Genomic DNA, 24,209 nt, shown 5'->3' on the forward strand with positions numbered 1-24,209 from the left:
AGGGGTCTTCAGTATCACCTACTGGAAGACAGAGTCTAAACATTACTTCTAGCACCTCACTGGGAGTACTTGAGAAGCTCCCGCATTTTTTTGAGGAGATGCACCAGGACTGAGAGAGAAAGTAAACACAGAATTGAAACTATAAACCAAAGAATTACAAGCATATGGTTTTTAGGAGGCTGTGAAGACAGGTGTGTGTCTGCGGCCAGCCAAAGACTTAGCTTGGGAGAAGGCTGCCTAACTGTCAGAACACAGTGACAAAGTCTCACTGACCTGAGAAGGTTTAGGTAGAAAGTGGAGGTGATGGAAGGGACACCTGTAGGTATTCAGGTTTGGGGCAGAAGATCTTCAAAACTTCATCTCTTTGTCCTGCACAGAAGCTAACCAGAACTGACATTCATATAAATATAAATAAATAAATAAATAAAGAGAGAGAGAGAGAGAGAGAGAGAGAGAGAGAGAGAGAGAGAGAGAGAGAGATATGCACCATTATGCTTGGTAACAACAATAATGCTAATAAAGAAATTTAGTAGTACAGCATGGAGCAAGGCAGATTTGTGAATGAGATGAAACAGTGCTATTTCCTTCTGTATCTTAGAGCTGGATTTGAGGATTCAGAAACTACTCCACAATTCTAGGTAAACATTAACCAAAATAATCAATCAGATAAAGATCAAATGAAAAGCCAACTTTAGTCAACCATAACTGCATGTTCCCCAAATTCTGAAACTCGGCTAGAAGCCTCTATCAATAAATAAAAAGTCCAAAGCATAACCAACTCAGTGGTCAAATAATCTAGTTCATAAGATCAGAGAAACTGAAAAAAAATAGTAGTGAGAGTATATAATCGGGAAAAAAAGCCCTCCAAAGACCCTTATAAAAATGGCAATCATCTAGATCAAAAAAAATATAAATATTAAAAATCAAATACCTTAATGAATAAATAACTTTTAGCACATGAAGACAAAAAGAGTTAATTAAGCCACCAACAACTAAACCAAAATAAGCTCTGAAAAAATGAGTGAATATTGACCCATCTTTGTTTGTCATGAAAAAATGATGTACCAGTATAAATACTTTGAGATCCAGAAAGGATTAGAAAATTTAGAACAAAATTTAATTGAGTATTGATATGATTGGGACAGCTCATACACAGATATTCTTTAAAAAGTCTCTGATTTTCTACAAATTTGTTAAAAATAAATCAGGAATCAAGTCCTTCAAGTAAGAATAGCTCTAACAGCCTGAATGGATGCATATTCAGTTTCACAAGTATGAGCAATGTTTTAGTGAGAGGTGAGTATTATCTCATCTACCAAAAAAAACGATGCTGATAATTCTGTTTTCAGTATATAGCAACCTGTCTGTGACAATATCAACTTATTCAGGACTAAAAGTGTAAAGAGGAAGAGGGAAATAAAATCCAGCTCTTCAAAGGGCATGAAAGAGGAGAAGTCACCTGGCACTGAAATAAAAACACAAATGTTTTTGTATGACTGTCTATCACTGTGTGGACTACGTACCACAGTGTTTGAAAAAGACTGAAGTACTGTGTACAAACCGACTTTCTCACTGAGTTCACTTGAACATGGAACAGGGTCCCCTGCATAGCCTCTTCTTCTACAGACAGTTGTATCCACAAACACAAGTTTGCTTCCCAGCATGACAATTGGAAGATCTTTCTATGCCAGGACAGTTTGCCTGGTGTTCAAAATCAAATCTAGAATCTTGCAAACCACATAAATTTGGACACCTGTGACTATCGGGTCAAGTTGAGCAGGTGGGGTTTTAACACATATTTTAGATGCTTCCATCTAAGCTTGTCATTGTGTTCTATTCTTCCCTCCTCCCTCCCTCACAGAGTGCAGACAAGGTAAGATTTGTTGACTCCCTTTGGTTAAGAACAAAGATCCTTTTTTGCCCCATATCCAGTAGTGGCCAGAAGCAGATGAATAAAGCAGAGGACAAGAGCAGGAGACTTACACAGGACACTTCACCCTGGTAATCTCACAGCTATCAGACATGAGAACAAGGACTTTAAATCACATGTGGTTGCTTTGTACTTAAAAATGCCCAGCTGATCTCTATCCAATTGATTTTTGTCCATGCCTCTATTGCCCCCATCTACCCATTTGCAGTGATGATTTCCTCTGGCAAAGTGATCTGTCCAAACAACCTATTGTATTAAAAAACAAACAAAAACAAAACCAAAAAACCCAACTCCTTTTGTACCAAGCTTTATACCTGATAGCTCCTGCACTGTAAAAGATTGAACCATCCCTTTCTACAAACTTACGTGATTTATTCACCCTCCACCCTGCCCCTCAAAAGTCACTGCCTGAGACTTACAAAGGGCACATGGAAGCAAATATGCAGCATGTAAGGTGGGGAGGGAAGAAACCAGCTCAACCCCACAGTCAGAAGACCAAGGACAACAGAGTCATGACAAAGCATCCCTCACCTGCAGTAAATAAATAAATAAATGAAAGCACATATTCAGATGGAGCCAGGGTTAATAATACAGAGAAGAGACTTTTTATCATAGTCTGGAAAAATCCTCTCTGCAGTTCCGCACCTGGTGCAATGCCACATTGAAATCAGGTATCTGGAAGAGGACAGTTTAGCTAATACGATTAGAGGAGAGTTGAGGTTGGGAGGTCTCTCTGGAGATTGTCTAGTCCAACCACCCTGCTCCAGCAGAGTCAACTAGAACAGGTTGCCCAGGACCCTGTCCAGATGGCTTTTGAGTATCTCCAAGGAAGGAGACTCCACAACCTCTCTGGGAAACCTGTTCCCGTGTTTGACCACTCCCACAGTAAAAGCAATGTTTTCTTATACTTGAATGGCATTTCCTGTGTTTCTAGTTGTGTCCTTTGCCTCTTGTTCCATCACTGGATACCACTGAGAAGAGTCTGGCTCCATCCCCTTTACTTACATACATCAGGTATGTTGATAACATATTGATAAGATCCCCCTAAGCCTTCTCTTCAGGCTAAAAAATCCCCTCTCTCAGCCTCTCCTCAGATGACAGATCCTCCAGTCCCTTAATCATACAATGCAAAACCATCTCCCACAGCCCTGGTCTCAGACAGAACCCCAGGCACTCCCTGCAGCCCAAGACCTGCAAGCTGCACCCTCCTTCTGGGTCTCCATCTGGACTGAGGCCTGTGCTGTTACAGGGAAAGTTGTTCAAATATTTGCTAGGGGAACATGCCTTGTGGCCCATCACCACCATTGCTGAGGACATGGATGATCTCCTCAACAGAGCTGCTGGCCCCTTTTGATCTCACTACTGCCTCTGTTCACTACACTCTGGAAGCTGCACTCCAGGCCTGGCTCTTATACAGGCTTCTCCCAATCACTGGCTAAAATGGTGCTTGACCTCCCTAATCAAGGGTCAGCTGAAATAAAAGCTCCAAGCATCCTTTTGTGAAGACCCTTTTGAGCTGTCAGAGCTCATTACAGCTGCTGAAGCTTGCTAGAAGTCACAGCCTCCTGCAGCCATCCTTTTCTGGCCGCAGCAGGAATTCTCAAGCTCCTTGAAAGCCTCCCAGAAGGCTTCCCACAAGTCTTTTGATGATGCCAGAAGACGTTCCCAGGGTATTCAGAAACAAAGGCTGGAAACTGCTGCGCCAGAGAATATCACTCCAAATCTTTGTTCTGAATTGGTACTCCCCGCACACCCCATAGCTATGGTGATGCACCCCACCACACACACTTCTCAGTTTTCTTTCTCATGGAGGCATGAGAGAGATGCCAAAAACAACACAAAGCTGTACTCCCTTGCCAGCATGTGTCCACTCCTCTTTTTCATTTTAATTCTCCTTGAATTTCTGTCATGGCGTAGCTTGCAGAGAAGCAGGCGGCAGTGTCTGTGGGTGATAGGGAGTGCAGCTGCAGGGAGAAATGGTTCTTGGGGATGTCTCTGAAGATACTGATTCTATTTTTGGAAAGATAGGGCATAGTGTCTTTTCCTGCCTCAGAAAAACACAATCATTCATTCTAGATTTCTCTGGGACTCTGCTTGTACCACTGCCCCATGAAACTGCCATCTGAGTTACTCATCTTAGACAGCATGCCTGAGGATGAGAAACGATGAGAAACTATGAAAGCTTGCATTGCCCCAGCCAAGCACTCCCCAAGCTTCACATGGGAACAAGCACCTGGGATTGAGGAAGAGGAGAAGGAAAGGAGCAAAACTTGTGATCAGGTGAGGAAAACCCCAAAGTCCTAAGGAATAATATATTTCTATGTGTATGCACTTAGAGAGAATCAGAACAAACACAGAGAAGAAATAGCAAATTCTCTTTCTTTCTTTCCGAACATGCAACTCACAAATGCAGTCACACCCAGAAAGGTAAGACATGCATGACCACAGCTTGCAAAGAAGCAGGAATCCATTACTTTCTCAAGGATCAAGGCGAGGCTGACTGGCCCATCATTCCCTGGATCCTCCTTCTTGCCCTTCTAGAAGACAGGAATGTCATTTGCTTTCTTCCAGTCTTTAGAAACCTCCCCAATTGCCATGAGCTTTTAAAGCTAATGAAGAGTAGCCTCACAATGGCATCAGCCAGCTCCCTCAGCAATTGTGGGTGCATCCACCAGGACCCACAGTCTTGGGCACGTTCAGATTGTTTAAATATTCCTAACCTGATCCTCCTCCACTAAGGGTAAGAATTCCTTGCTCCAGACTCTCCCACTGGTCTCATGGATTCCTGAAGACAGGTTTACCAGGCTGAGGCTGAGGCAAAGAAAGCATTGGGTAGCTTGGTCTTGTCTGTGTCTTTTGTCACCAGGTCCCCTGCCCCATTCACCAGTGGGCCCACATTTGCGCTAATCTTACTTTGGCTGCTGATGTACCTTTCAAAGCCCTTCAAGGTACTTCCTTATTTTTGTACATACACTTGGCCAACCTGTTGGCAAAGATACTTTTGCCCCACTTAGTCAGGTGAATCCCATCTATTCCAAGGAATCTTCAGTCCTAAGAGAGTGTCTCACGTTCACAGAAACCAAAACCGTGTTGGCAACACTAGCTGCACAAAAAACTGTCGATGTGCCGGCTCTGTCCACTCCTCCTCAAGCACTTCCCTCTCATCAGCATGAGGACAAAACCACCAGGGCCCCCATGCCTTTGTCCCTGCCCCCAGAGCCATGTAGTCACTCTTGATACTTCCCAGGTTTCCGCTGGCACTATGGCTTATGCCCACAGGGAAGAACAGCAGGGGTTAACACTCTGCAGGTGGAGAAGCAGCTTTCCTCCTGGTGCCAGAAGCCATAAGCTTCAAGCCTTCACCATCATAGGTGTCTGTACTTCCCAACCTGATAGGCACAAACTTGACCTGCTCTTCCTTTGGTTGAGATGGAGGTTTGGGCTCTTGAGCCTGCAGGGTTTTGGCAAAGATCCAGTCAGTCTCTTTCTCGTTGTGTCTGACACCGCACAGTCTTCTGACTATCTTCCACAGCTCCTTTGTTTGATGATACAGACCTTCAACAAACATCCATTTCCTGTAGGCTACAAGACCATTGCGCCCTACTCTCTGGTCTTAACAGCTGCAATCTCATCCCACTCTTATCTACCCTGGAAGTCATTCCAAGGATCATTTTCCAAGCTTTCCACTGCAGAATGACACCTCCCTATACTCTCCTCACACTCAGAGGAAGTATAAAGTAATTGCATTTATTTTTAAGCCCTTGAATGGACATTAGGTTGCAATGGGGGATAGAGAGATGCAATCTCCATGACTACAAAGTGTTGAAAACCTCTTACACGAGCAGCAACGTGAAGTGGTTCAGAGAATTCAGCTAGCTCTAGGGCATAAGAATGGGCCACTTCACTCCTTGGGGCCACTTCCGGCTGTGGGATTCTCAGGCCTCCTTGTCCCATGGTGAAGTGAGAGAACTTAACTCCCAGTGGCAGTCTTCAACTCCAATCTGTTAAATTATCAAACTAAAGGTTTTGTACCCACCCATACGGTGCTCCTGACACTTGGGCAGATCAAGCCTTGAGCATATCACCGTTGCCTTATGTTCCCTCAAACATCTTTTCTCCCTCCCCCCCCCCAATACTAGTAAACCTCTCCCACACATCTGTCCCCAGCCCAACAGTAGTTAGAAAGTAGCACTGACTCATTTCCTTTTTACACCACCTGCATCTCTCTGTACCCAGCTTTTTTTTTTTTTTTTTTTTTTTTTTTTTTTAAACCAGTATGTTGGGTACATGGGCAGGATGCACTTAGCATGGGGTAAGCTGGTGAGAAATCTTACTTCAGGGTAAGAAATCCATTTATTTTTCAAGGACTGTTTTCTTTATGTCCTTTTCTATGATAAAAGAACATGCACAAATACCCCTGCTCATATACCAAGGGTGCTCATATACCTGTTCATATACCCATATACCATATACCTGCTCATATTCATCAATTAAAAGATACTTTGCCTATTACCTCATGGCTTTGTTCACACTCTTGCATTGCAACTTCTCTGCAGTAGGGACTTTCTTCTTTTCTTTCTCCATAAGATATTGGACAATAGTCAAAAAAAATCTAATCACCACACCTCTAATTCCTACATGAGCAATGGCCAAATGAAGTCCTAGGTTATTTTAGCCTAGCCCACAAAAGAGGGATGTATTCACACATTCAGTATCTTCCTCCTCAGCAGCTGCCTTATTATTTAATAGCCACTTTTATGTGGCTTTATGTGTACCTCTTCTAAAAAAGAGCAATCATTCCCCCTCCTTTTTCATCTTACTAAAAATAGGATAAAGACTCCCTTAGGCACCAAATAGTCCCCAGATACCAACTCTGAGAGCCCACATCCAGCACATTCCTCAGCCTCCTGAGCATTAAAAGTTAATTCAAGATGAAGAAGAAGACAGCTTCCTGCAGCTCAGAAGAATTTTGGTAAGTGCTTTGAAACAGCACTAAAAGTACTGAAAAACTACACTTTCTATCATGCTTAGCTCCATGGGACTTTTTTGGGATACTGCATAATCCCACAGATTTTGCTTAAAATTCCACCTTTTTGTACTATTTTAGACCCTTCTTTGAAAGCCATATCCTGTTTCTTCATGTGGTATGTTGGGACAGAAAACACTCAAGAAGTCATGTGATTTCCTGTATAATCCAAAATGCTCATGGTAAAAAAGTTTTTGTAACGAAGTGTATCACTGTGTTTGGGGAGTATCACAGTGATATAAATGGCATAAAGTCCTGTACGAAAACTTGAAGATGCAAAAAAGACAATATATCTTAAGGAGAAAAAGAGATAGAAGCTTGAAATGCTTGAGAAGACAAATCCAGCATTGTTTTCCTATTTGCATTTGTCATGGAACAATAGAGCTCACAGAGTTTCCAAGAGATGGAAGAAAGGGATAACTGTGAAGTCCTGTCCTGGATCAAGCCATTTGAAATCATTGAACTATTGAATTACTGTTTTTCCCCTCCCAGTTCTGGAAGAAAATGTGGCTCTGGACACCCTAATGGGATTTTACGTATGAATAATTAGGACAAACATCTGGATTTTCATTTCCTGTTTTACACACACACCTTTTGAATAAAGTGAGGAAAGTGTTACTTATTTGACTACGTATTAACAGTGTGAGAACAGAGAAGCTCATATTTGGAAGTGGGACCACTCTCACAGTTGAACCAAGTAAGTACCATTATTTTTACTTCTATAAGTTAAGTTAAAATGTGGTGGTAGGGGAGGACAAAGGTATCTTGTGATTTGGTGTCACCGTAAGCATTTTCTGATGCTGGAATCTCTGGAGTACACTCTCCACAGCCGGGGCTTCAGGATGAGTCCTCAGGTTGTATCTGCCTAGAAAGGCTTCACAGCAACAACTGGGCTAGCTGTGTATCTCACCAGTATTCTGCAATCCCCAAACACCATTGTTGTGCACTACTGAAGCTTAACATGCCATAATTTTTGCCCAATCTGGATGGAACTCTGACCCAGCATCAGCATGAAATGTGTTAACTTTAGTTATCCGTGTTTCAGTGGATTTTCATTGACTCATTTTGAGCAGTTATGCACAGCTCAGCATAAAGCTGACATGAGAGAGAAGTTATAGGACAGCTCTTTAGCTCTGTGGTATAATAAGCCAGTTTTTGGCACTGGCACCACACTCACAGTGTTACTAGGTAAGTAATTTTATTGGCATGGAGGGAGAGGAGGAAGGTTAAATAATGTTGAGCTTTAATTTTCATAGCTGCCTCATATCCAATCCCTCTCAGAATGAATGGGAATTAGGTACTAAGTTGCCTAGATTTTGAAAAATGCAGATACAATAGTGGGAAGGTGTTATAACAAAGCCTTAGATTTTTCCCCCTTTAACTGGAATTTGGCCATGTAGAACAAAGAATTTTTTTTTTTTTTTTTTTTTTTTTTTTTTTTGTGGAGAGGAAAAAGAGTGCCTTAAAGGCTTTCAGGGAACATCAACCTGAATAGTTTCAGATGTCCCTAGGAAAAGACAGGATTTTTGTAGTGACTGTTTGAGTCATGAGCAAGACCCCTGATATTTGGAAATGGTACCCTTCTGAAGGCTGACACTTCTAAGTATTGATGGAGGGTCTTCCCAAGCTTTTCTGTGGGAGTGTTAATGTTGCACCAACAGGGAAGTTTGTTAGGTTATCTTCGTTGCACTAAATATCAAGATACAGACCTAAAAACGTGTTACGATGCTTTCAGAGGTCTGCATGGCTTTTAGGTGCTGAAAGAAATGTCCAGTGTTATTTTACATCCCTAAAGAGTGTGACTTTCATTGCAGAAAGACACGAGGCTCTCTTAGACACTGCCTAATATCGACCCAAGCTTGCAGGATACCTTACATGGTAGTAAATGTCTTTTTTGGGACAACTGAATTCCATCCCCAATTCCTAAAGAACAAAGGCCTACAAAGTCACTACTCTGAACAAAGATCTTTTTTCTTTCCAACCAAAAAATCATCAGCTGTAAATACAGGACCAGAAGACATTCCCAAATTCCAATAATTCCAGCATTAGTCTATATTGATATGGACTTAGCAGTTGTCAACAGAGGAGGTAAAATATCCCACAGTGAATATTAGGATCTGGCAAGAAAACAAAAAAAAGAAAAACAGCAACAAAAGGCAGTCTAAGTGCTAAGTGCAGGTAGAAGAATGAGTAATGGTATGAAACTTCAGCTGAGTGCAGTTTCCATTCTGTTCCTATGTTTTCTGTTTTTCTAGCTGAGGATGAAGGTGGGAATAGAAAAATTAGGATGAAATTTTAAAAGCTGCATAAAGACTTTAGGGCAAGATGTATGTCAATAAAAGATAGTAGGACTTAACTGTCTAAGTCACTCAATGTCGGCTGAAATACTTCATATTTTGCAGCCAAAATTTCCAAAATTCTTACAGCCTGACTTTCTTGTTGCTAATTTTGGATTTCTTTGGAAGATGCTCATAAGCCTTTAAAGATGCTAAGAACCTACTTGCCTTATTACCTGAATCTTTTAAAAATTCCCAAACACAAAAGACATAGAAAACATGCATTAATAACATATTCTACTCTTGAGGGCTCAGTTAAGAAAAACTAAGGATTTTCCTGATTTATTCTAGATAAAATGTTCATTAATAAAACTGAGGCACATAACAAGATGGAAAATATAGCTAATTCCATGACTTTGTAAGAATATAGGAAAAGAGAAGTACAACTTTTTTGTGGTAATACAGTGCAGCTTACAGTGTCAAATATAAAAATCCCCCCCCCCCCCCACATCTCCTCTCCCTTCCCCCCAAAAAAAGCAAGAAATGGTAAGAATTCATGGCTGTATTTTCAGGTAATGCAAAATAGCATGACTCAGTTGAAACATTATCGTTCTAATAAAGAAATGATGCATCTTTATTAACAGCAATTGTATTGTGCAGATTTATTCCTGCTATTTCCTCAGTGAGTTCTGCTATAGAAACAGTTTGCTGGTATATTGTCTGTTTGGTAATACCGGAGGTCAGAGTACAGGACAAGTCTTTAAAGCTCTTCTGAAATAACAAAATATGCACAGAGCTAAAAGACTCTGGTGAAGCCATGTTACAGCCCCTGGAAAGCAAATGTGTCTGGGACGAATCGCAAAATGAGCGTTTTTTGCTTTACTAGTTGTAACTGTGTGATACTGCTGCTCTTTTCTTTGGGAAGGGGACTCAACTGACTGTGAAGCAAAGTAGGTATTCTTTATGCATTAACATTTTCTGAATTGTTACTGTTTGGTTTTTCACTTTTTTCCTTCCTCCTCCCAGAATTCAGGGAACCACCCTCCCAATGCTTTAAATTCACAAATCAGACTTCATGATTTCTATGCATAATCTTTTGATACCTAACTCAACATCTTAAGTTTAAAAAGTATGCTGAAACCCCTTCTCAGGAGTTGCCAAAGAAATTGGATTCCACAAGGGCAAGTCCTGGCTGCTATCATGCTGGGTTTGTTTGGGGCTCAACATGTATTCTTTTATTTAAGCATCTTTATAAGATTTTTAGTCATTATTAGGTTATAATGCCCTGCTTGGGTGGTTTGAAGGGAACTAAAGCTCCTGTGGAGTTTGGAATTTAAGTTCCTAAGACAGTCTGTTTTGTCAGGGTTAGAAAGATATCATCAGGCCACAGGGAAAGGGGGATAATATTATACCAAAGCATTAAAAGGAGTCTTAGGTGGTATTTTTCTACTAGTTCAATTCCAGTAAAAAGTCTAGAGTTTGGAATCAATTGAATAAGTCAAATGAAGGTGATAACGACTGGATTCCTTTTTGATATCTGGTGTAAGTTGACAACAATGAAGTTGTGCTTGTTTTCGTTAGTAGAGCCAGTGAATGAAGTTATGGCAGAGTACTGTTTGCCTTATACCTCAGTTCTTCTTTGGGGGACGAGGGGAATAGCATAGAATTGGAGCCCCTTGAACAGAACTTGCAAAGATGCCCTGTGAAAAATAAAACATTAGCACTGAGGGATCTTTCGAGCAGAATGTGACACATATCTTGTGCAGCATTCAAACTCTAATGCACCTCTCTTTAGAAGCGAGACCCATGTAGCTATGGTAAATGTGAAAACATGTAAATCCTTTATGTTTTGTCTGGCAGTCTGTGATAAGCTGAGCCCTTTTTGACATGGAGGCATACCAGATGAATCCCTTTGACTTCATATTTTTATTAGAACTCACATTGCTAACCTTATCTTCACATTAGCATGTAGAGTGACCTTAGTTCCTCCACCTATGACTTGAGGATAAAGATATTTTGATTTTAAAAATCATGATGATTGTTGGCTGCTAAATGATTTCAAGAGATCAGCTATGTGCCAAAAAGACATCCCCTTCAAGTTTAAACAATCTTATTTCATTACTCATCTTGTATCTCCTATAAGAAATCTGCATAGAAGGATGCTGCTGTATGGCTGAAATTCAGGCTTTTTTTCAGTTGTCAAGCCTTTAGCGTTCCTGTATGTTGCTTAGAACTGAGAATTCAACTCCTGAATGATTTATAAACTGGAAGAAATGCATCTGAAAGTTTCAGAGCAACTCTGCTGGAAGATGCATGAGAAAGCTCAGAAACCAAATCCTATGAAAATGTACCACTTGCATCCTCTAGGATCTTTCAAAATTCCAGTTCTAAGGCATGTTTTTCAGGCTTTGATGTTTGCTAATATCTTAATCCTGAAGAACCACTGCAGAAAACTGGTGCACTGAGGTGAAAAAGACTGTTAGGAGATTTGTCCGTGGACATCAAATTCATAGGCCTGAGGATGTTTTCCTCTTGAAATTAGTTTATTATACAAATTATGCATCATACTTTGCACTGCCCCTGGAGTTGTGGGACTAGCAATATAGCACTGTGCATGGACAATAAAAGTCACACTTTTTGCAACAGATATGAGACTTTTTGTTGAACCAAGTACCACTTCTGTTATCTTTTTAAATGTCTCCAGACTGAGTTGGAATAATTTACACCATTTGCAATGTGTACTGGGGAAAACCTCCCCCCAGTTTAAAGTGTTTGATCTTATTAAGAAGTGGAGATAAGCAATTCGGAGACAACTTCTGATTGTTTCTCTCCTACTTGAAAAAAATCCTTCTTGCAGTTGAGCATTTGTTAATGAAAAGATCAATGTTTTCATCCACTCGAGCAGCAGTACTTCATTTCTGCAAGTTACCCCACTGATTAAAGTAGCCTTATACAACAAAGAAACAGCAAACTGCCTTCTCTTTTTGTCCTACCATTATTGCTATGCTTATACATGTTAGTCACTTCAGAATAAGGTTGGGGGAGGAGTAAAGAGAAAACAGTTCCTTTTTCATGTCTCATGACCATATAAGGCTATCCTTGATAGAATTATCATTTTTAGGAAATACATTGTTGAGAAAGTAGAATAATTTGACTCTTGCATTGCATCCTTAGAAGTTTCTTCTCATTTGCCAGTCCCTCACTAACAAAATAAATAATTCACATATAGATAAATAATTCAAATATAGACCCATGTTCTGGCAAAAGCAAGCTTAGGATTTCAAGAAATTAAAGCTCCTGCAACCATCCTACCCTTATACATCCTCTCTGTCTTTGATCTGCTCTTTTCGAAACAGCAGCAAGAAATAAACACAAAAAAAAAGGCATTGAGTGAATGATAGTGCCAGGCAAGGGTCACAGTTGACCTGTATCTGAACTGTACATGACTTAGCTCACAGACAAGCTTGCAATAGAATAAAGTCATGCCCAAACAATGTATTTTTTTCACAGAGAAACGAGAAGATTCTGTCCCAGAAGTCATTGCGATTAAATCAAAGAATACCAAGAAAGGAAACAATAAAGTGAACGCAGTTTGTTTGGCAAGGAATTTCTATCCAAAGAACATCAGTTTGGAGGTATCTTCTAATGAAGTTGTATATGAACAGAATAAACCCATTCCGATGTCTGAGGGGACGTACAGTACTATTAAGGTGGTTCAGGTGAAACCAGAGACGGAGGTGACCTGCAAGGCCAAGTTCAACGGCACCACTTTTGCAAAAAACACAACATCACCAGGTACAATTCTATGGTACAATTGCAACTTATTTCTGGGGGTAGTGTGTTCCAACACTTACTGTTGCTCCGTCTAAGAAGCATCCCCTGGGCATCCAGCAAGAATGAGAAAGACATCTAGGTGCTTAAGCAGGAAGAGCTGAAAGATATTTAAAAGCATCTAGCACAGATGGTCTTAAATTTTCATTGTTTAAGTTCTCGGAGCTACTTGGAAAAAAAAAAAAGACACAATCTTCACAGAATCACAGAACAGTTGAGGTTGGAAAGGACCTCTGCAGATCACCTAGTCCAATACCCCTGCTCAAGCAGGGTCACCTAGAGCACATTGCCTGGAATGGTGTCCACATGGCTTTTGAATATCTCCAAGTATGGAGACTCCACAACTTCTCTGTGCAACCTGTTCCAGTACTCTGTCACCCTCACAGTAAATAAGTTTTTCCTTATGTTCAGACAAAACTTCCTCTGTTTCAGTTTGCGCTCATTGCCTTGTCCTATTGCTGGGCACCACTGAAAAGAGCCTGGCCCCATCCTCTTGACACCCTCCCTTCAGATATTTAAATACACTGATAAGATCCCCCCTCAGTCTTCTCTTCTCCAGGCTAAACAATCCCAGCTCTCTCAGTCTTTCCTCATATGAGAGAGGCTCCAGTCCCTTAATCATCTTAGTTGCCCTTTGCTGGACTCTCTTCAGTAGCTCTATATCTCTCTTACCCTGGGAGCCCAGGACTGGACAGAGTACCCCAGGTGTGGCCTCACCAGGTCTGAGTAGAGGGGAAGGATCACTTCCCTCGACCTGCTGGCAATGCTCCTCCTAATGCAGTCCAGGCCTTCTTTGCCACAAGGGCACATTGCTGGCACATCATCAACTTGTTGTCCATCATGACTCCCAAGCCCTCCTCTACAGAGCTGCTTTCCAGCAGGTCAGCCTGTACTGGTGTATGGGGTTAGTTCTCCCTAGGTGGAGGACCCTGCACTTCCCCTTATTGAACTTCTTGAGGTTCCCCTCTGCCCATCTCTCCAGTCTGTTGATGTCCTTCTGAATGGCAGCACAGCCCTCTGGTGTATCAGCCACTGACACCAGTTCTGGATAATCAGCACACTTGCTGTCCCTTCATCCAGGTCATTGAATAAGTTGAACGATATTGGACCCAGAATTGATCCCGAGGTACACCACTAGCTACAGGCCTCCAACTAGACTGTGCCACTGACCATAACCCTCTGAGCTCTGCCATTTAGCCAGTTTTCCGTCCACCTCACTGTCTGCTCGCCTAGTCTGTACCTCATCAGCTTGCCTGTGAGGATATTATGTGAGACAGTGTCAAAGGCCTCGCTGAAGTCAAGGTAGAGAACATCCACAGCTCTCTCCTCATCTTCCCAGCCAACATCATAGAAGGCTGTCAGGTTGGTTAAGCATGATTTCCCCTTTGTGAATCCATGCTGACTACTCTTGATCACCTGAATTTATGTTTGCTAAAGACTCAATGCTTCAAGACATAACAGTCTACCTGCTAGAAGATAGCCTGATTTTTTTTCTAAAAACAATAAAAAGTGGAAGTAGTTTTATTTTTTGCTTAAAACCACTTTTTTTTGTAAACTTCATCCCCCCCATGCATTTGTTCATTGCTCATTAACAATACAACTGAATAATTCTTTTGTTTGCTGCAATTGAACATAAAGCAAAAATTTCTCCTCAGATTAATGTTAGAAATACTGACCTGCCAGCTGACTTTCAGACAGTGCCGCTGACCTGTTGAACTTTGTTCAAGCCTTTTTAAAATTTGCATATTTTTTATAATGCCTTTTCTTTATCACACTACAGAAAAGGAGATTGAAGAACCAGTAACAGTGAATGTTTGCAACATAACAGACACCTCTACAAAAGGTTAGTTACCTAAAGGGACTGTGAAGTTATGTTACCATGATAGGAACTGATACAAATGCATGAAAAATATATTTTCTCAGGTGGAAAAGAATCAGAATACATATTTATCAAAAACAATCATCTTCTTCAGAGTAGCAGAACATAACAACAGCATAGCAGACAAGCTTTGATTTCAGTAAATAATCAACAGGAAGCAAAATCTGATCTAGACAGACATGCTCCTCTCTTCTCTACTGGTGCCATATTTTTCTATTGTCTTTTCCTCTGTTACTGTTTCTTCCTCTGAAACTATGACTTGTGGGTTTTTTTTCCCCCACTTTCTGCCAATATCAAGATATCCCAATCTAGATCATGATCTCCCCCCTCTTTTCTTTCTCACTGAGCAGATATCGAAACAGAAAAAGTGAACATGCTGTCCATGGCTGTGCTGGGTTTGAGAGTCCTGCTGGCAAAAAGCATTGCCTTCAATACGCTCATGAGTATCAAGTTGTTCCTTTTCTGAGGTAGGGAAACACATAACTTGATCTGTGTAAAGAGTGGAAGCAGGTGTCAAAATGACCACTTGACTTTCTATACCAGGAGTGATACTTGTTACTATCCTCCTGTTTCCATTGACTAACTTTTGTAGGTTTCTGGAGAAAAAAGAAAAAGAAAAAAAAAAAAGAAAAAGAGAAAACAGCACCTCTCTGTCCAAAGCTCTTTTGTGTGTGTGGCAGAACACAAAGCCTGGAGAAAAATCAAGGTGAATAAGGAGTCAGAAGTGAGGGTCATCAAAACGAAATGTGGAGTGAGAAAAAGGGAGTAGGAGGGAGTTTTGGTTTTTTTTTAAGCCAATGTACCCAAAGTAACACAAATAATGCTCCAGTCTAAGCTTTGTGAGTCTACCATTCTGATCTAACAGCAATCAAATGGTGTCATATAAACCCATCTGCCTTAAATGTGGATAAGACTTTGAAACACATTTTGTTCTTCCAGGTGGTGGAGCAGATTACCATCAGCAGTCTAAGGAACAGAAGGAGAGAGTGTGTACCCACAGCAATTTCAACAGCACAGGTCAAATCTACTCACAATAAGTAGTGAGAGCACAACACTGCACCTACCCCTTAGTCCCTGTAGATTTATCAGTCTCTTCACGCTGTCATGTGGCTTTTCAGCTAACACTGTCTGGAAGTTTTCTTAGCCATATTATACTGTTGAATCCTGTCTAGCTAGTTTCTTTCACTGTAAAAATAATTGTAACTGCTTTGACTATTTCTTATTCCCAGTGAACTTTTTCCTTATCCCTCTAAGTGGAAATTGATATCCCCACTCCTCTAAACATTGCAGAGAAGCATCCAAATTGCTCTGATAGTTTTGAAAAATCAGAATTTCACTATAGATCCATGACCCTTTAAAAATCTCTTCTATAGGCCAATTATATCACTCTCTCTTGAGATGTTTTACAAATTACAGAATTCAGGCACAGTAGATATAATTTAGTTTTAATATTTTTTAGATAGCTTCAATAACCATAATTTTCTAATGTAGATGAAAAGATACATTTTGTGAAGATCCTTGAAGTGATTAACTTCAACCAAATAATATTCAACCATAATAACATTTTAATTTGCATTTCTTTACCATGTATCTCTTTTGCTGAGTATACAACTTCTGCATTTTAGGTTTACCCGAAATAAAGTTTTACTGCGCCAAAATGTCCTGTGGTTTGTGCTGTGCGTTTTCTTCTAAATTTAGGATGGAGATTGCTGAAATCCAACTGTCCTGTCTGATGATCACTGAGATCTAGAAATACAGCTTTGATAGCCTAGATTTCCCTTTGGCTGGTTTTGTCTTTTCTAGGCTTTGAACAGGGAAAGGAAGGGTCTCTTTGGCATATTGAAAGGCTTCTGGAGGGGCATAAATTCTAGACTCACGGGATTTGCATGAGACTTGGTCTTTCAAATACCTTTTAAGAGACCCAGCTAAGATGTTATGGATCGTAGCAAAAAGGGAGATGTGTTTAAAGAGAAATGTTAAGAGTTGGGTTGATATGAGGAGCAGGAAGGAAAATACATATCTCAGAAAAGGAAGAACATGCTGGGTTTTTCCACTCATTGATACTAGAAAGGGGCCAACAGGAAGTAAAATACAGTGGTTTGATGGAGTGGTACGGTTTCCATAGCAACTTGGTTATTTGTCTAAAAGATCCCAACACTCATCTTTCTCTCACAAGCAACAGGCAGGATGCTGTGGTTAATGCTTATGACTAGGTTGTACCGTGCAAGGAGAACGCCCCTTGTTTCAAAAAACAAGTTAACCACATCCTGGGGGGGGAAGCTTATAAGATTTTTCAGATACTGACTGATGTACTTCTGGCTCCAAGACAGTCCCTACAAAGTGCGTGTAGTAAGGTCTATTTAACTAACCTTTGTCAGGCTAGTCCCTCAAACACTACAGATACATAGATGACCCTCACCCTATCCGGAAGACAAATGAAGTTTGCACAGCAGATCCAAAACCAGTAAAATTCTTCATTCCACCACTATAATTTAAATCAGGCATTTTGCTCATTAGTATTTTTGTTCTGATTTGCTGATGACACCCTAACCTTTTTGCATTGCGCTCTACATCAACCCTTTTCCAGTCTCACAGGCAAGACACAGACCAGGAATACCATCTGTGGGCATTTGTGCAAATCAAGGAGTTGGGTTTTCCTGAGTGGCCCTTGGTTGGGTCTGCAAGAATTGGCAGGCTGAAAATCCTGCAACACAGCCCAAGCAAAGTGAAAGATCTACAGATGTGTGACTACTGAGGGACACAGCAGTGACTGACACAGAAATATATCAACCAGATTAAGACATCAGTCTTTATTTTTCCAAGGACCATTCATACAGGGGTAGGACACCAGAGGCCTCATTTGCATCATGAAGAAATTCAGGGCCTGTGCAATACCTCCATAATTAAGGATTTCAGACTTTCCTGTGCACCACTGGGAATCAGACCAGGGTGGGAAAACCTATGCCTTTGATAACCACCTAAAATGTCAATCAACCAAGTCTCCATTATCTATGTCTTGATCAGTCAAACAAAGAAAAAGATGTCTTTGAGAAGATGGTTCAAACTCCCCGGGGAGAATGCAAGGGAGGGAATATCCATCCCTCAGCTTCTTACCATAGTTTATCACTCATCCATACCGAGCAAAATTAGCCCCCATTGGACTGGGCCAACCTGGTGGCCAGACCTGTGGCTCCCCTATTTCAGGCCACAGTATGTGAAATGAGAACAGTGTCATATGGGCCAACAAAATGTTTCTTAAGCATCATGCAAAGGGTGGACATTAAAGGCATTCAGAGGCAACCCAGCTATCCTCATGCTGTAGCCAAGGCTAGTGCAGCCTGTTTTTCTCCCTTTATCTGGAGAAAGCTATTGTGGTGGCTGTGCCTGACCTTTCTCTGGAAGGAAGGTGTTAGCTTACTGTAGCAGGAAGTAGCCCATGCTGACTTGACTAATTGGAGACAACAGAGCGAAAGGGCGCAAACTGCATAAATGCGCCTTGAGAGGAAGTGAAGTGTCTGTTTCCTGCAAGGAATTTTGGCACAAGGTTAATGGGGAAAAGCAATACCTTATTAGACCAGCTGTTATAGCTGTAAAAGCAGATACATGCTGAGATGCACAACCTCATTCTATCCTTCACAAGAAGAAACACAGGAAAACTGAATGCCAGACAGGGAATATTGTTCATTCAAGGAGGACTGTAACACATGAGTGAAGTCAGTTCTGAGCAAGCTGAGGGGAGATGTGGCAGACAGAACAGTCAGAAATTCAACTAATGTGACAGTTCAGACTTACAGAGAATACAATCTGAAATTTTTTGAAGACAAATTCAAGAGTGCAGCGTCTTATTGGACCAACAGCTAGATGGGGCTGAAAATATTCAGGCTTCCATGTCTCTTACTATGATTAAAAAGCAGTACTGCTACTACTAGACCTAGGACATTCTATTACACCACAACACCTCAAGGTGATCCAGCAACTTCATTTTCTTATGGATGAGCATATGGGAAAACAAGATCTGTCCAGTTTAAGGCTAGTAGCTATTCAGAAGTATAAACGAGCATTCTGGCAACACAGAAAAGGATGCAAAAATCACTAGCAATGATTTTGGTTTTACCTTTCCCCTCCGCTCTTTATGAGTACTCAGTTTTTAATCTTAGGTAGTATTCCTCAAACTTCAGTCTGGCATGGAATTAAGAAATTGCCCTGGGTGCTGTTTCTGTCTTTAGAGTAGTAACAGCCTCCAGAGGTCCATTTAGCCAACGTAAAAGATTGCTGCTCAGCCCTTCCAAACATGTTCTCTCTCCACCCAGTGTTAGAACCTGGAAAGAGCTGATGTGAGCATATCTCTCCATATGCAACTGGATAAATCTAAAGCACACTACAGATGTAGATAGAATACAAGTAGCATGAGATGTAGAAGGACTTTCAGCCTCCTCTGAAATAATGATCTGGTAAATCTGAGTACATCATTCCAATGAAATAAACAAACAGCATCAGATGTGAGAGGTTCCACTAGGGTGGAAGAAATAGAAATTTTGTCTTTTTCTATTATGTGCTTGCAACAATCCATTGGTTTTTTGCCAGATGACTACTCAAAGAAAGCAAATACTGTGTCTATCATTATACTGGGACTGAGAGACCTCCTGAACAAAAACTTTGCTGATGGTCATCAGACATTTTATTTTCTGAGGTAAGGAGGAAGGATCAGTGACACTTATATTTGTCAAGGAATTGCACTGCAATCCAGTGAGCACTATGGAGAGATTGAAAGTGTGTCCTTTTCTTCATGTATATCCCCAGTGCACAGTCTGTGTTCTTCTGCTTCTTGAATTTCACACAACAGCTGGGGAGAGCTTTAACAAAGTCTCATGGCATTTGGGATGTCCCCAGGAATCCAAACCAGAAGCATAGAGAAGATAGCAGATGAGAGACAGCTTCTCTGGGGGACTGTGTCCTTTTAGCATTGCAGTTGGAGCTGCAGGATGGTCTCAGATGGCTAGAGTGGATGGAAAACACATAGTGTTTGTATCTAGTTCAGCATCTCGAAAGAGGACTTGCTAGAAGAAGAGTTTTCTTCCCTCTGTGTACCTTGTTGATGCTAGATGGTCATCCAGAACATGGTAAAAGGAATGAAGAGCCCAAAATGCACTAGAGGTCTGGAATAATGGGGTAACTAAATTCCTTGGTAGCTTTTCAAGTTCAAGACCTAGATTGTCGAGTTCATTTTCACATGGTAAGCTTGGGTCACAATAAAAGTAAGTCCAGCTCAGGGCCCATTAAAAGAGACCCTTTACCTCCTTAGGGAGTCCAGAATCAGAGTCAGTGGAAAAACTTTTGAGAAAAGGTGTCCCAATGCACTGAATAATTCAGTTTTCTTCTTTACAGGATTTCAACAAATGAGTCAGTGGTGATTCAGAGAGAAAAGCATATAATCCACCCCTGTCTACTAAATAAGTGGAAGAAAAATTGCCCTTTTTCTAATTAACACAAAGCCTTTTCACATTAGTTTTCCCTGATTAATTTTAGGTGTTATTACAGTTTCTGTAGCACAATGCCATATTTTAAGAAAAAGCCTAAAGAATCAGTTTCACCATCAGCACTTTTTTTACACAAAATGGCAATATTTACAGTGCTGAATCAAATTATGTCATTCAGCAGGTTTCTTTTAATTTAAATCATTGTGCTGAAAGTTTCAAATGTATGTATAGGCATGTATTGTGCTTTTTATTAGATATGAAACAATTTCATTTTTGTCTAGGCATCATCATGGTGATTTGTTTGTTAGATTTAACTGTAGAATAACTTCTATGACCTAGGTCTTCAGACAGCTATTTTGTTTTTCTGTGAAAGAGTTAATCAAAAGGAGGAAACCAGCTGCCTAGATTCCCAGCGAAAGTCTGAACTACTTTGCTAACTTCTGAAAATTCTATCACTCAGAAGTTGCTTAAAGAGCATAGCATGTCTTAGATAGATGAGCTCATTTTGGTATTCTGTTCTCAGTAGTACTTTAAGTATTATTCAGTTTTTTCCAACATCAAATAAAATTTCAGAGATGTATTTCTGCTTGGTGCAATTTTATGGCTGTTGTGTTCTAATTTATTTTAGTTCTTTTTGCATTGTTTTCTTATTTTAACTTAGATACACACAGTATTCTTGGCTTTCTTTTTTACCTATTTTTAGTGTTAAGCTCACTTTCCAGTGTAGAGAGGCTTCAGATCTTTCTGAACATTATGAATTGTTTAATCCCTATCACTAACAAAGTCTTCTGCCAGTTTAAGTATGTAGTCCTTTTTGACTGCCACCTGGCTTCACGGGTGTTCTCTGGCAAACATTTACAGCTCTTTGTATGCCAAAACTACACCTTCACCTCTCTTTTGGGGATCTCTTGCTTGTCATTTTCATAGCTTCTCCAAGCTGCAACTGCTTCCAAGAAGTCAGTTATCTTCAGCTGCATCCTATAGGCAGGATGACAACACCGAGAGGTTCAAAGAGCCCAATATGAGTCACAAGGTGCAACATCTGCATTTCTACCAATAGAACACTAAACAGTTAAACCAATTAACCCAACTTGTCTTTTGCTTTTCTCTTCCTACAATCATCCAGATGAAATAGCTCCATTCATTTCTCTGGTATGAGGCAGAGTAATCTTTCCATCTCTGCCTGATAACAGGAAGATGTTGCATGCCATACACTTTTTTGCAGACCCTTCTCATTTGAGAGAGAGTGAAAGTGCTATAACAACCAAGAACATTGAGAGCCAGTTGCCAAATGTTCCACCTCCAAACAGTTTCTCAGCCCTGTTGCTCCCAATGAATCACAGCACACTGTGTGTTGTGGCTTCTCATTATAAGATCCCACCCACAGTTTGTACTTGGAGCATTAAAGTGCTTTCAGGCAAACACTCCCATCCAGTAAATGGAGTTTAACCTTATTTCCCCATGGTGGGTCTTACAGGGAGAGTTTACTAGCTAACAGCTGGGCGTCTCTTCTTGCTGAGCAAGTTCAAGTTGCAAGCTGATAGCTCTCTCCTGTGGCAGAAAGCATTAAAACACCCTAAACAAACATCTTTCCAAAGGTTGAATGGAAGAGAATCACTTGGAGCAAGAAAGCTTGAATAGCGGTTATAATAATTGGCCTTTTCTCTCGTACTTTTATTTATGTATTGGGAGAGGGGATTTTGTGCCTCCAGCACAAATATTTCTTGGTACTGCAGAAATCTATGGCAAACCTCAAGCAAGATGCATTGAATGGCTCTAAGGTTTCTGTGTTCAGCCTGCTGCACACACAAAACATTGTTAAGTTTCATAGACAGAAAGGCTCTAGCAGTTGTATAAGCCGTTCCTACGACAAGCCAGGAATCCTAGTCTTATTTCTTTCAGTTCCTTGGGCTTCTCAGAGCCAAGAAGAGTATCACAGAAAGGGAGGAGAGCAGAGACACTCTCAACATCTTTGTAACTTAGGTTACCAGAAGAAAGTGCTTAGACCAACCTTGAATGACGCACCGGATTCTGTATCCCTTGGCAAAATCCTAAAACACAAGCAAATACTTACTCCAACCATATCTAAAGAAAGGGAATACCTTTCTGAATGTCTTTCCAACACGCAGCTTAACTCCATGAACATGCACATATCAAAGCCCCAGTGTCACCCTCACAGAAACCCTTGTTCTTTGAGATCTCTCTGTCTCTTAGAGCTAGAGCGCTTCCCCACTGGCAGGTGGGGATGCTTATGTGCACAGTATTTCTGGAAAGTAGGGCTGTTTGCTATAGGTTTGCTCTCAAAATGAGTCGTGGCGTGATGCTGTGAACAAATATTTTCTTCTTACTGTTCAAACACCCAGAATGGTGTAAGAGCTATGTACATAATCTTATTGCATGTGCTTGTGTCCTCTTATGTAATGGTTGCATTTGGAATTGGGAGTATACAACTTTTCCATAGGATTTAAGGGGTTCTCAAAGTTTCTGACAAAATTGGGGATATTGGTGTAAACCCCCCCCCCCTTCCCCCCCATGTCTCTGGCTACCTGCTGGCCAAAGTGTTTATTTTTCTCATAATGTTTTCAAGCTGATGAATTCCAGTAAATAGGTCAAATTGAAAAAGAAAAACATAGTGAATGCTGTCTTTATACATACCACAAGCTGAACTTATTTGCTCTTACTTTGTATTCTTCCCTTGCCAGCAGGTGTACATATATAATCCTTGAAATGTCAGGTACAGACTTCAGAAAGCCCAACAGGCCTGTGTGAGAGAGGATGAATAATTGAAGCGACAGTCAAAGAAACTTTCTTCTAAGGTATGAGATAAAATAGTTGTACAGAAAAAAAGTGATTTGCAACAAAAGAAAGAGAGAAGAATACGGCAAAGGCATTCAGAACTGCTGTTGAAATTAGTCAGTGCTTCTAAAGGATTATGAAACACAAGCTACTCAAGAAACTTAGTAGTAGTCACGCTGTCCTATCTGAAAGAAAGATGTGTTTTAGAATTAACGGAATTGAGACTTGGAGAACTGTTATGCCTGAAAGCAGGTTAGGGTCTTTCAAAGGTATACATCTCTTGCTAAACAAGGAGAATGTCTGAAACAGCAAGCAATGAGTGGAAACTTTCTGGCATCGGGCAATGAAGAGGCTAAGGAGATCATATGCTTAATGGTAGGATACAAAACGCCAAGGTGTCTGGTGATCCTGGCTGAAGGAATTGTAGGGCAAGTTGTTGCATCTAGGAAAGCTGCAGACAAAATGGACTCAAGAACTACCTTGTTCTTGGGAGGCCCTTTGCTCCTTTGAACCATGAGGATTTCTATGCAGAGGTTTCTCACTGTGGGAGTACAAACCTGCTTCAGTTTGACTAAAGTTCTGCCTATGGAGCTGGCCGTTTCCTGAGACAGGTAAAGTCTGTTTGCTATTGTGCAGGAATTTTACATACCACAAACCTGTGTCAAAGCTCTCATGCTTCTACAACTGCATTGGACTGGAACATGAAAGGTTGTCTTCACTAGATAAACTATGATTGCAACGACTGTCCTGAGGGCTGTGACTCTGTCCACAAACTGTTTTCCTGAGCAAATGTATTTGGGTATAGTCAATTAAAGGGAAGAAGGATGTCAAAGGACTGGCCTTACAGGTGGCCACTTGCTATAGGACTCGGGTAAAATGACTTATTCTTTGGTTTCCATTATGTTTGAAATAGAAAAAAAGAAACTAAATTCATGAAAACTTGTTATTGTGCTGCAGGGACTTGGAAGAGGAGGAAAGAACTTAAACAGAAGGA

General features: G+C 40.7%; 1 pseudogene and 1 gene segment (V, D, J or C); both read left to right on the forward strand.

Annotated features, from left to right (window-relative positions):
* LOC112995092 (T cell receptor alpha chain MC.7.G5-like) overlaps nucleotides 1-24,209 on the forward strand; it is a 222,677-nt pseudogene that overhangs the window by 173,533 nt on the left and 24,935 nt on the right.
* LOC135329972 (T cell receptor delta constant-like) lies at nucleotides 11,899-16,591 on the forward strand. The segment is given in 5 exon segments: nucleotides 11,899-11,902; nucleotides 12,743-13,027; nucleotides 14,844-14,906; nucleotides 15,293-15,409; nucleotides 15,882-16,591. Coding segments are annotated over 3 exon segments (294 nt in total).

The sequence above is a fragment of the Dromaius novaehollandiae genome, chromosome 14 (assembly GCF_036370855.1).
Source record: "Dromaius novaehollandiae isolate bDroNov1 chromosome 14, bDroNov1.hap1, whole genome shotgun sequence".
NCBI lineage: Eukaryota > Metazoa > Chordata > Aves > Casuariiformes > Dromaiidae > Dromaius > Dromaius novaehollandiae.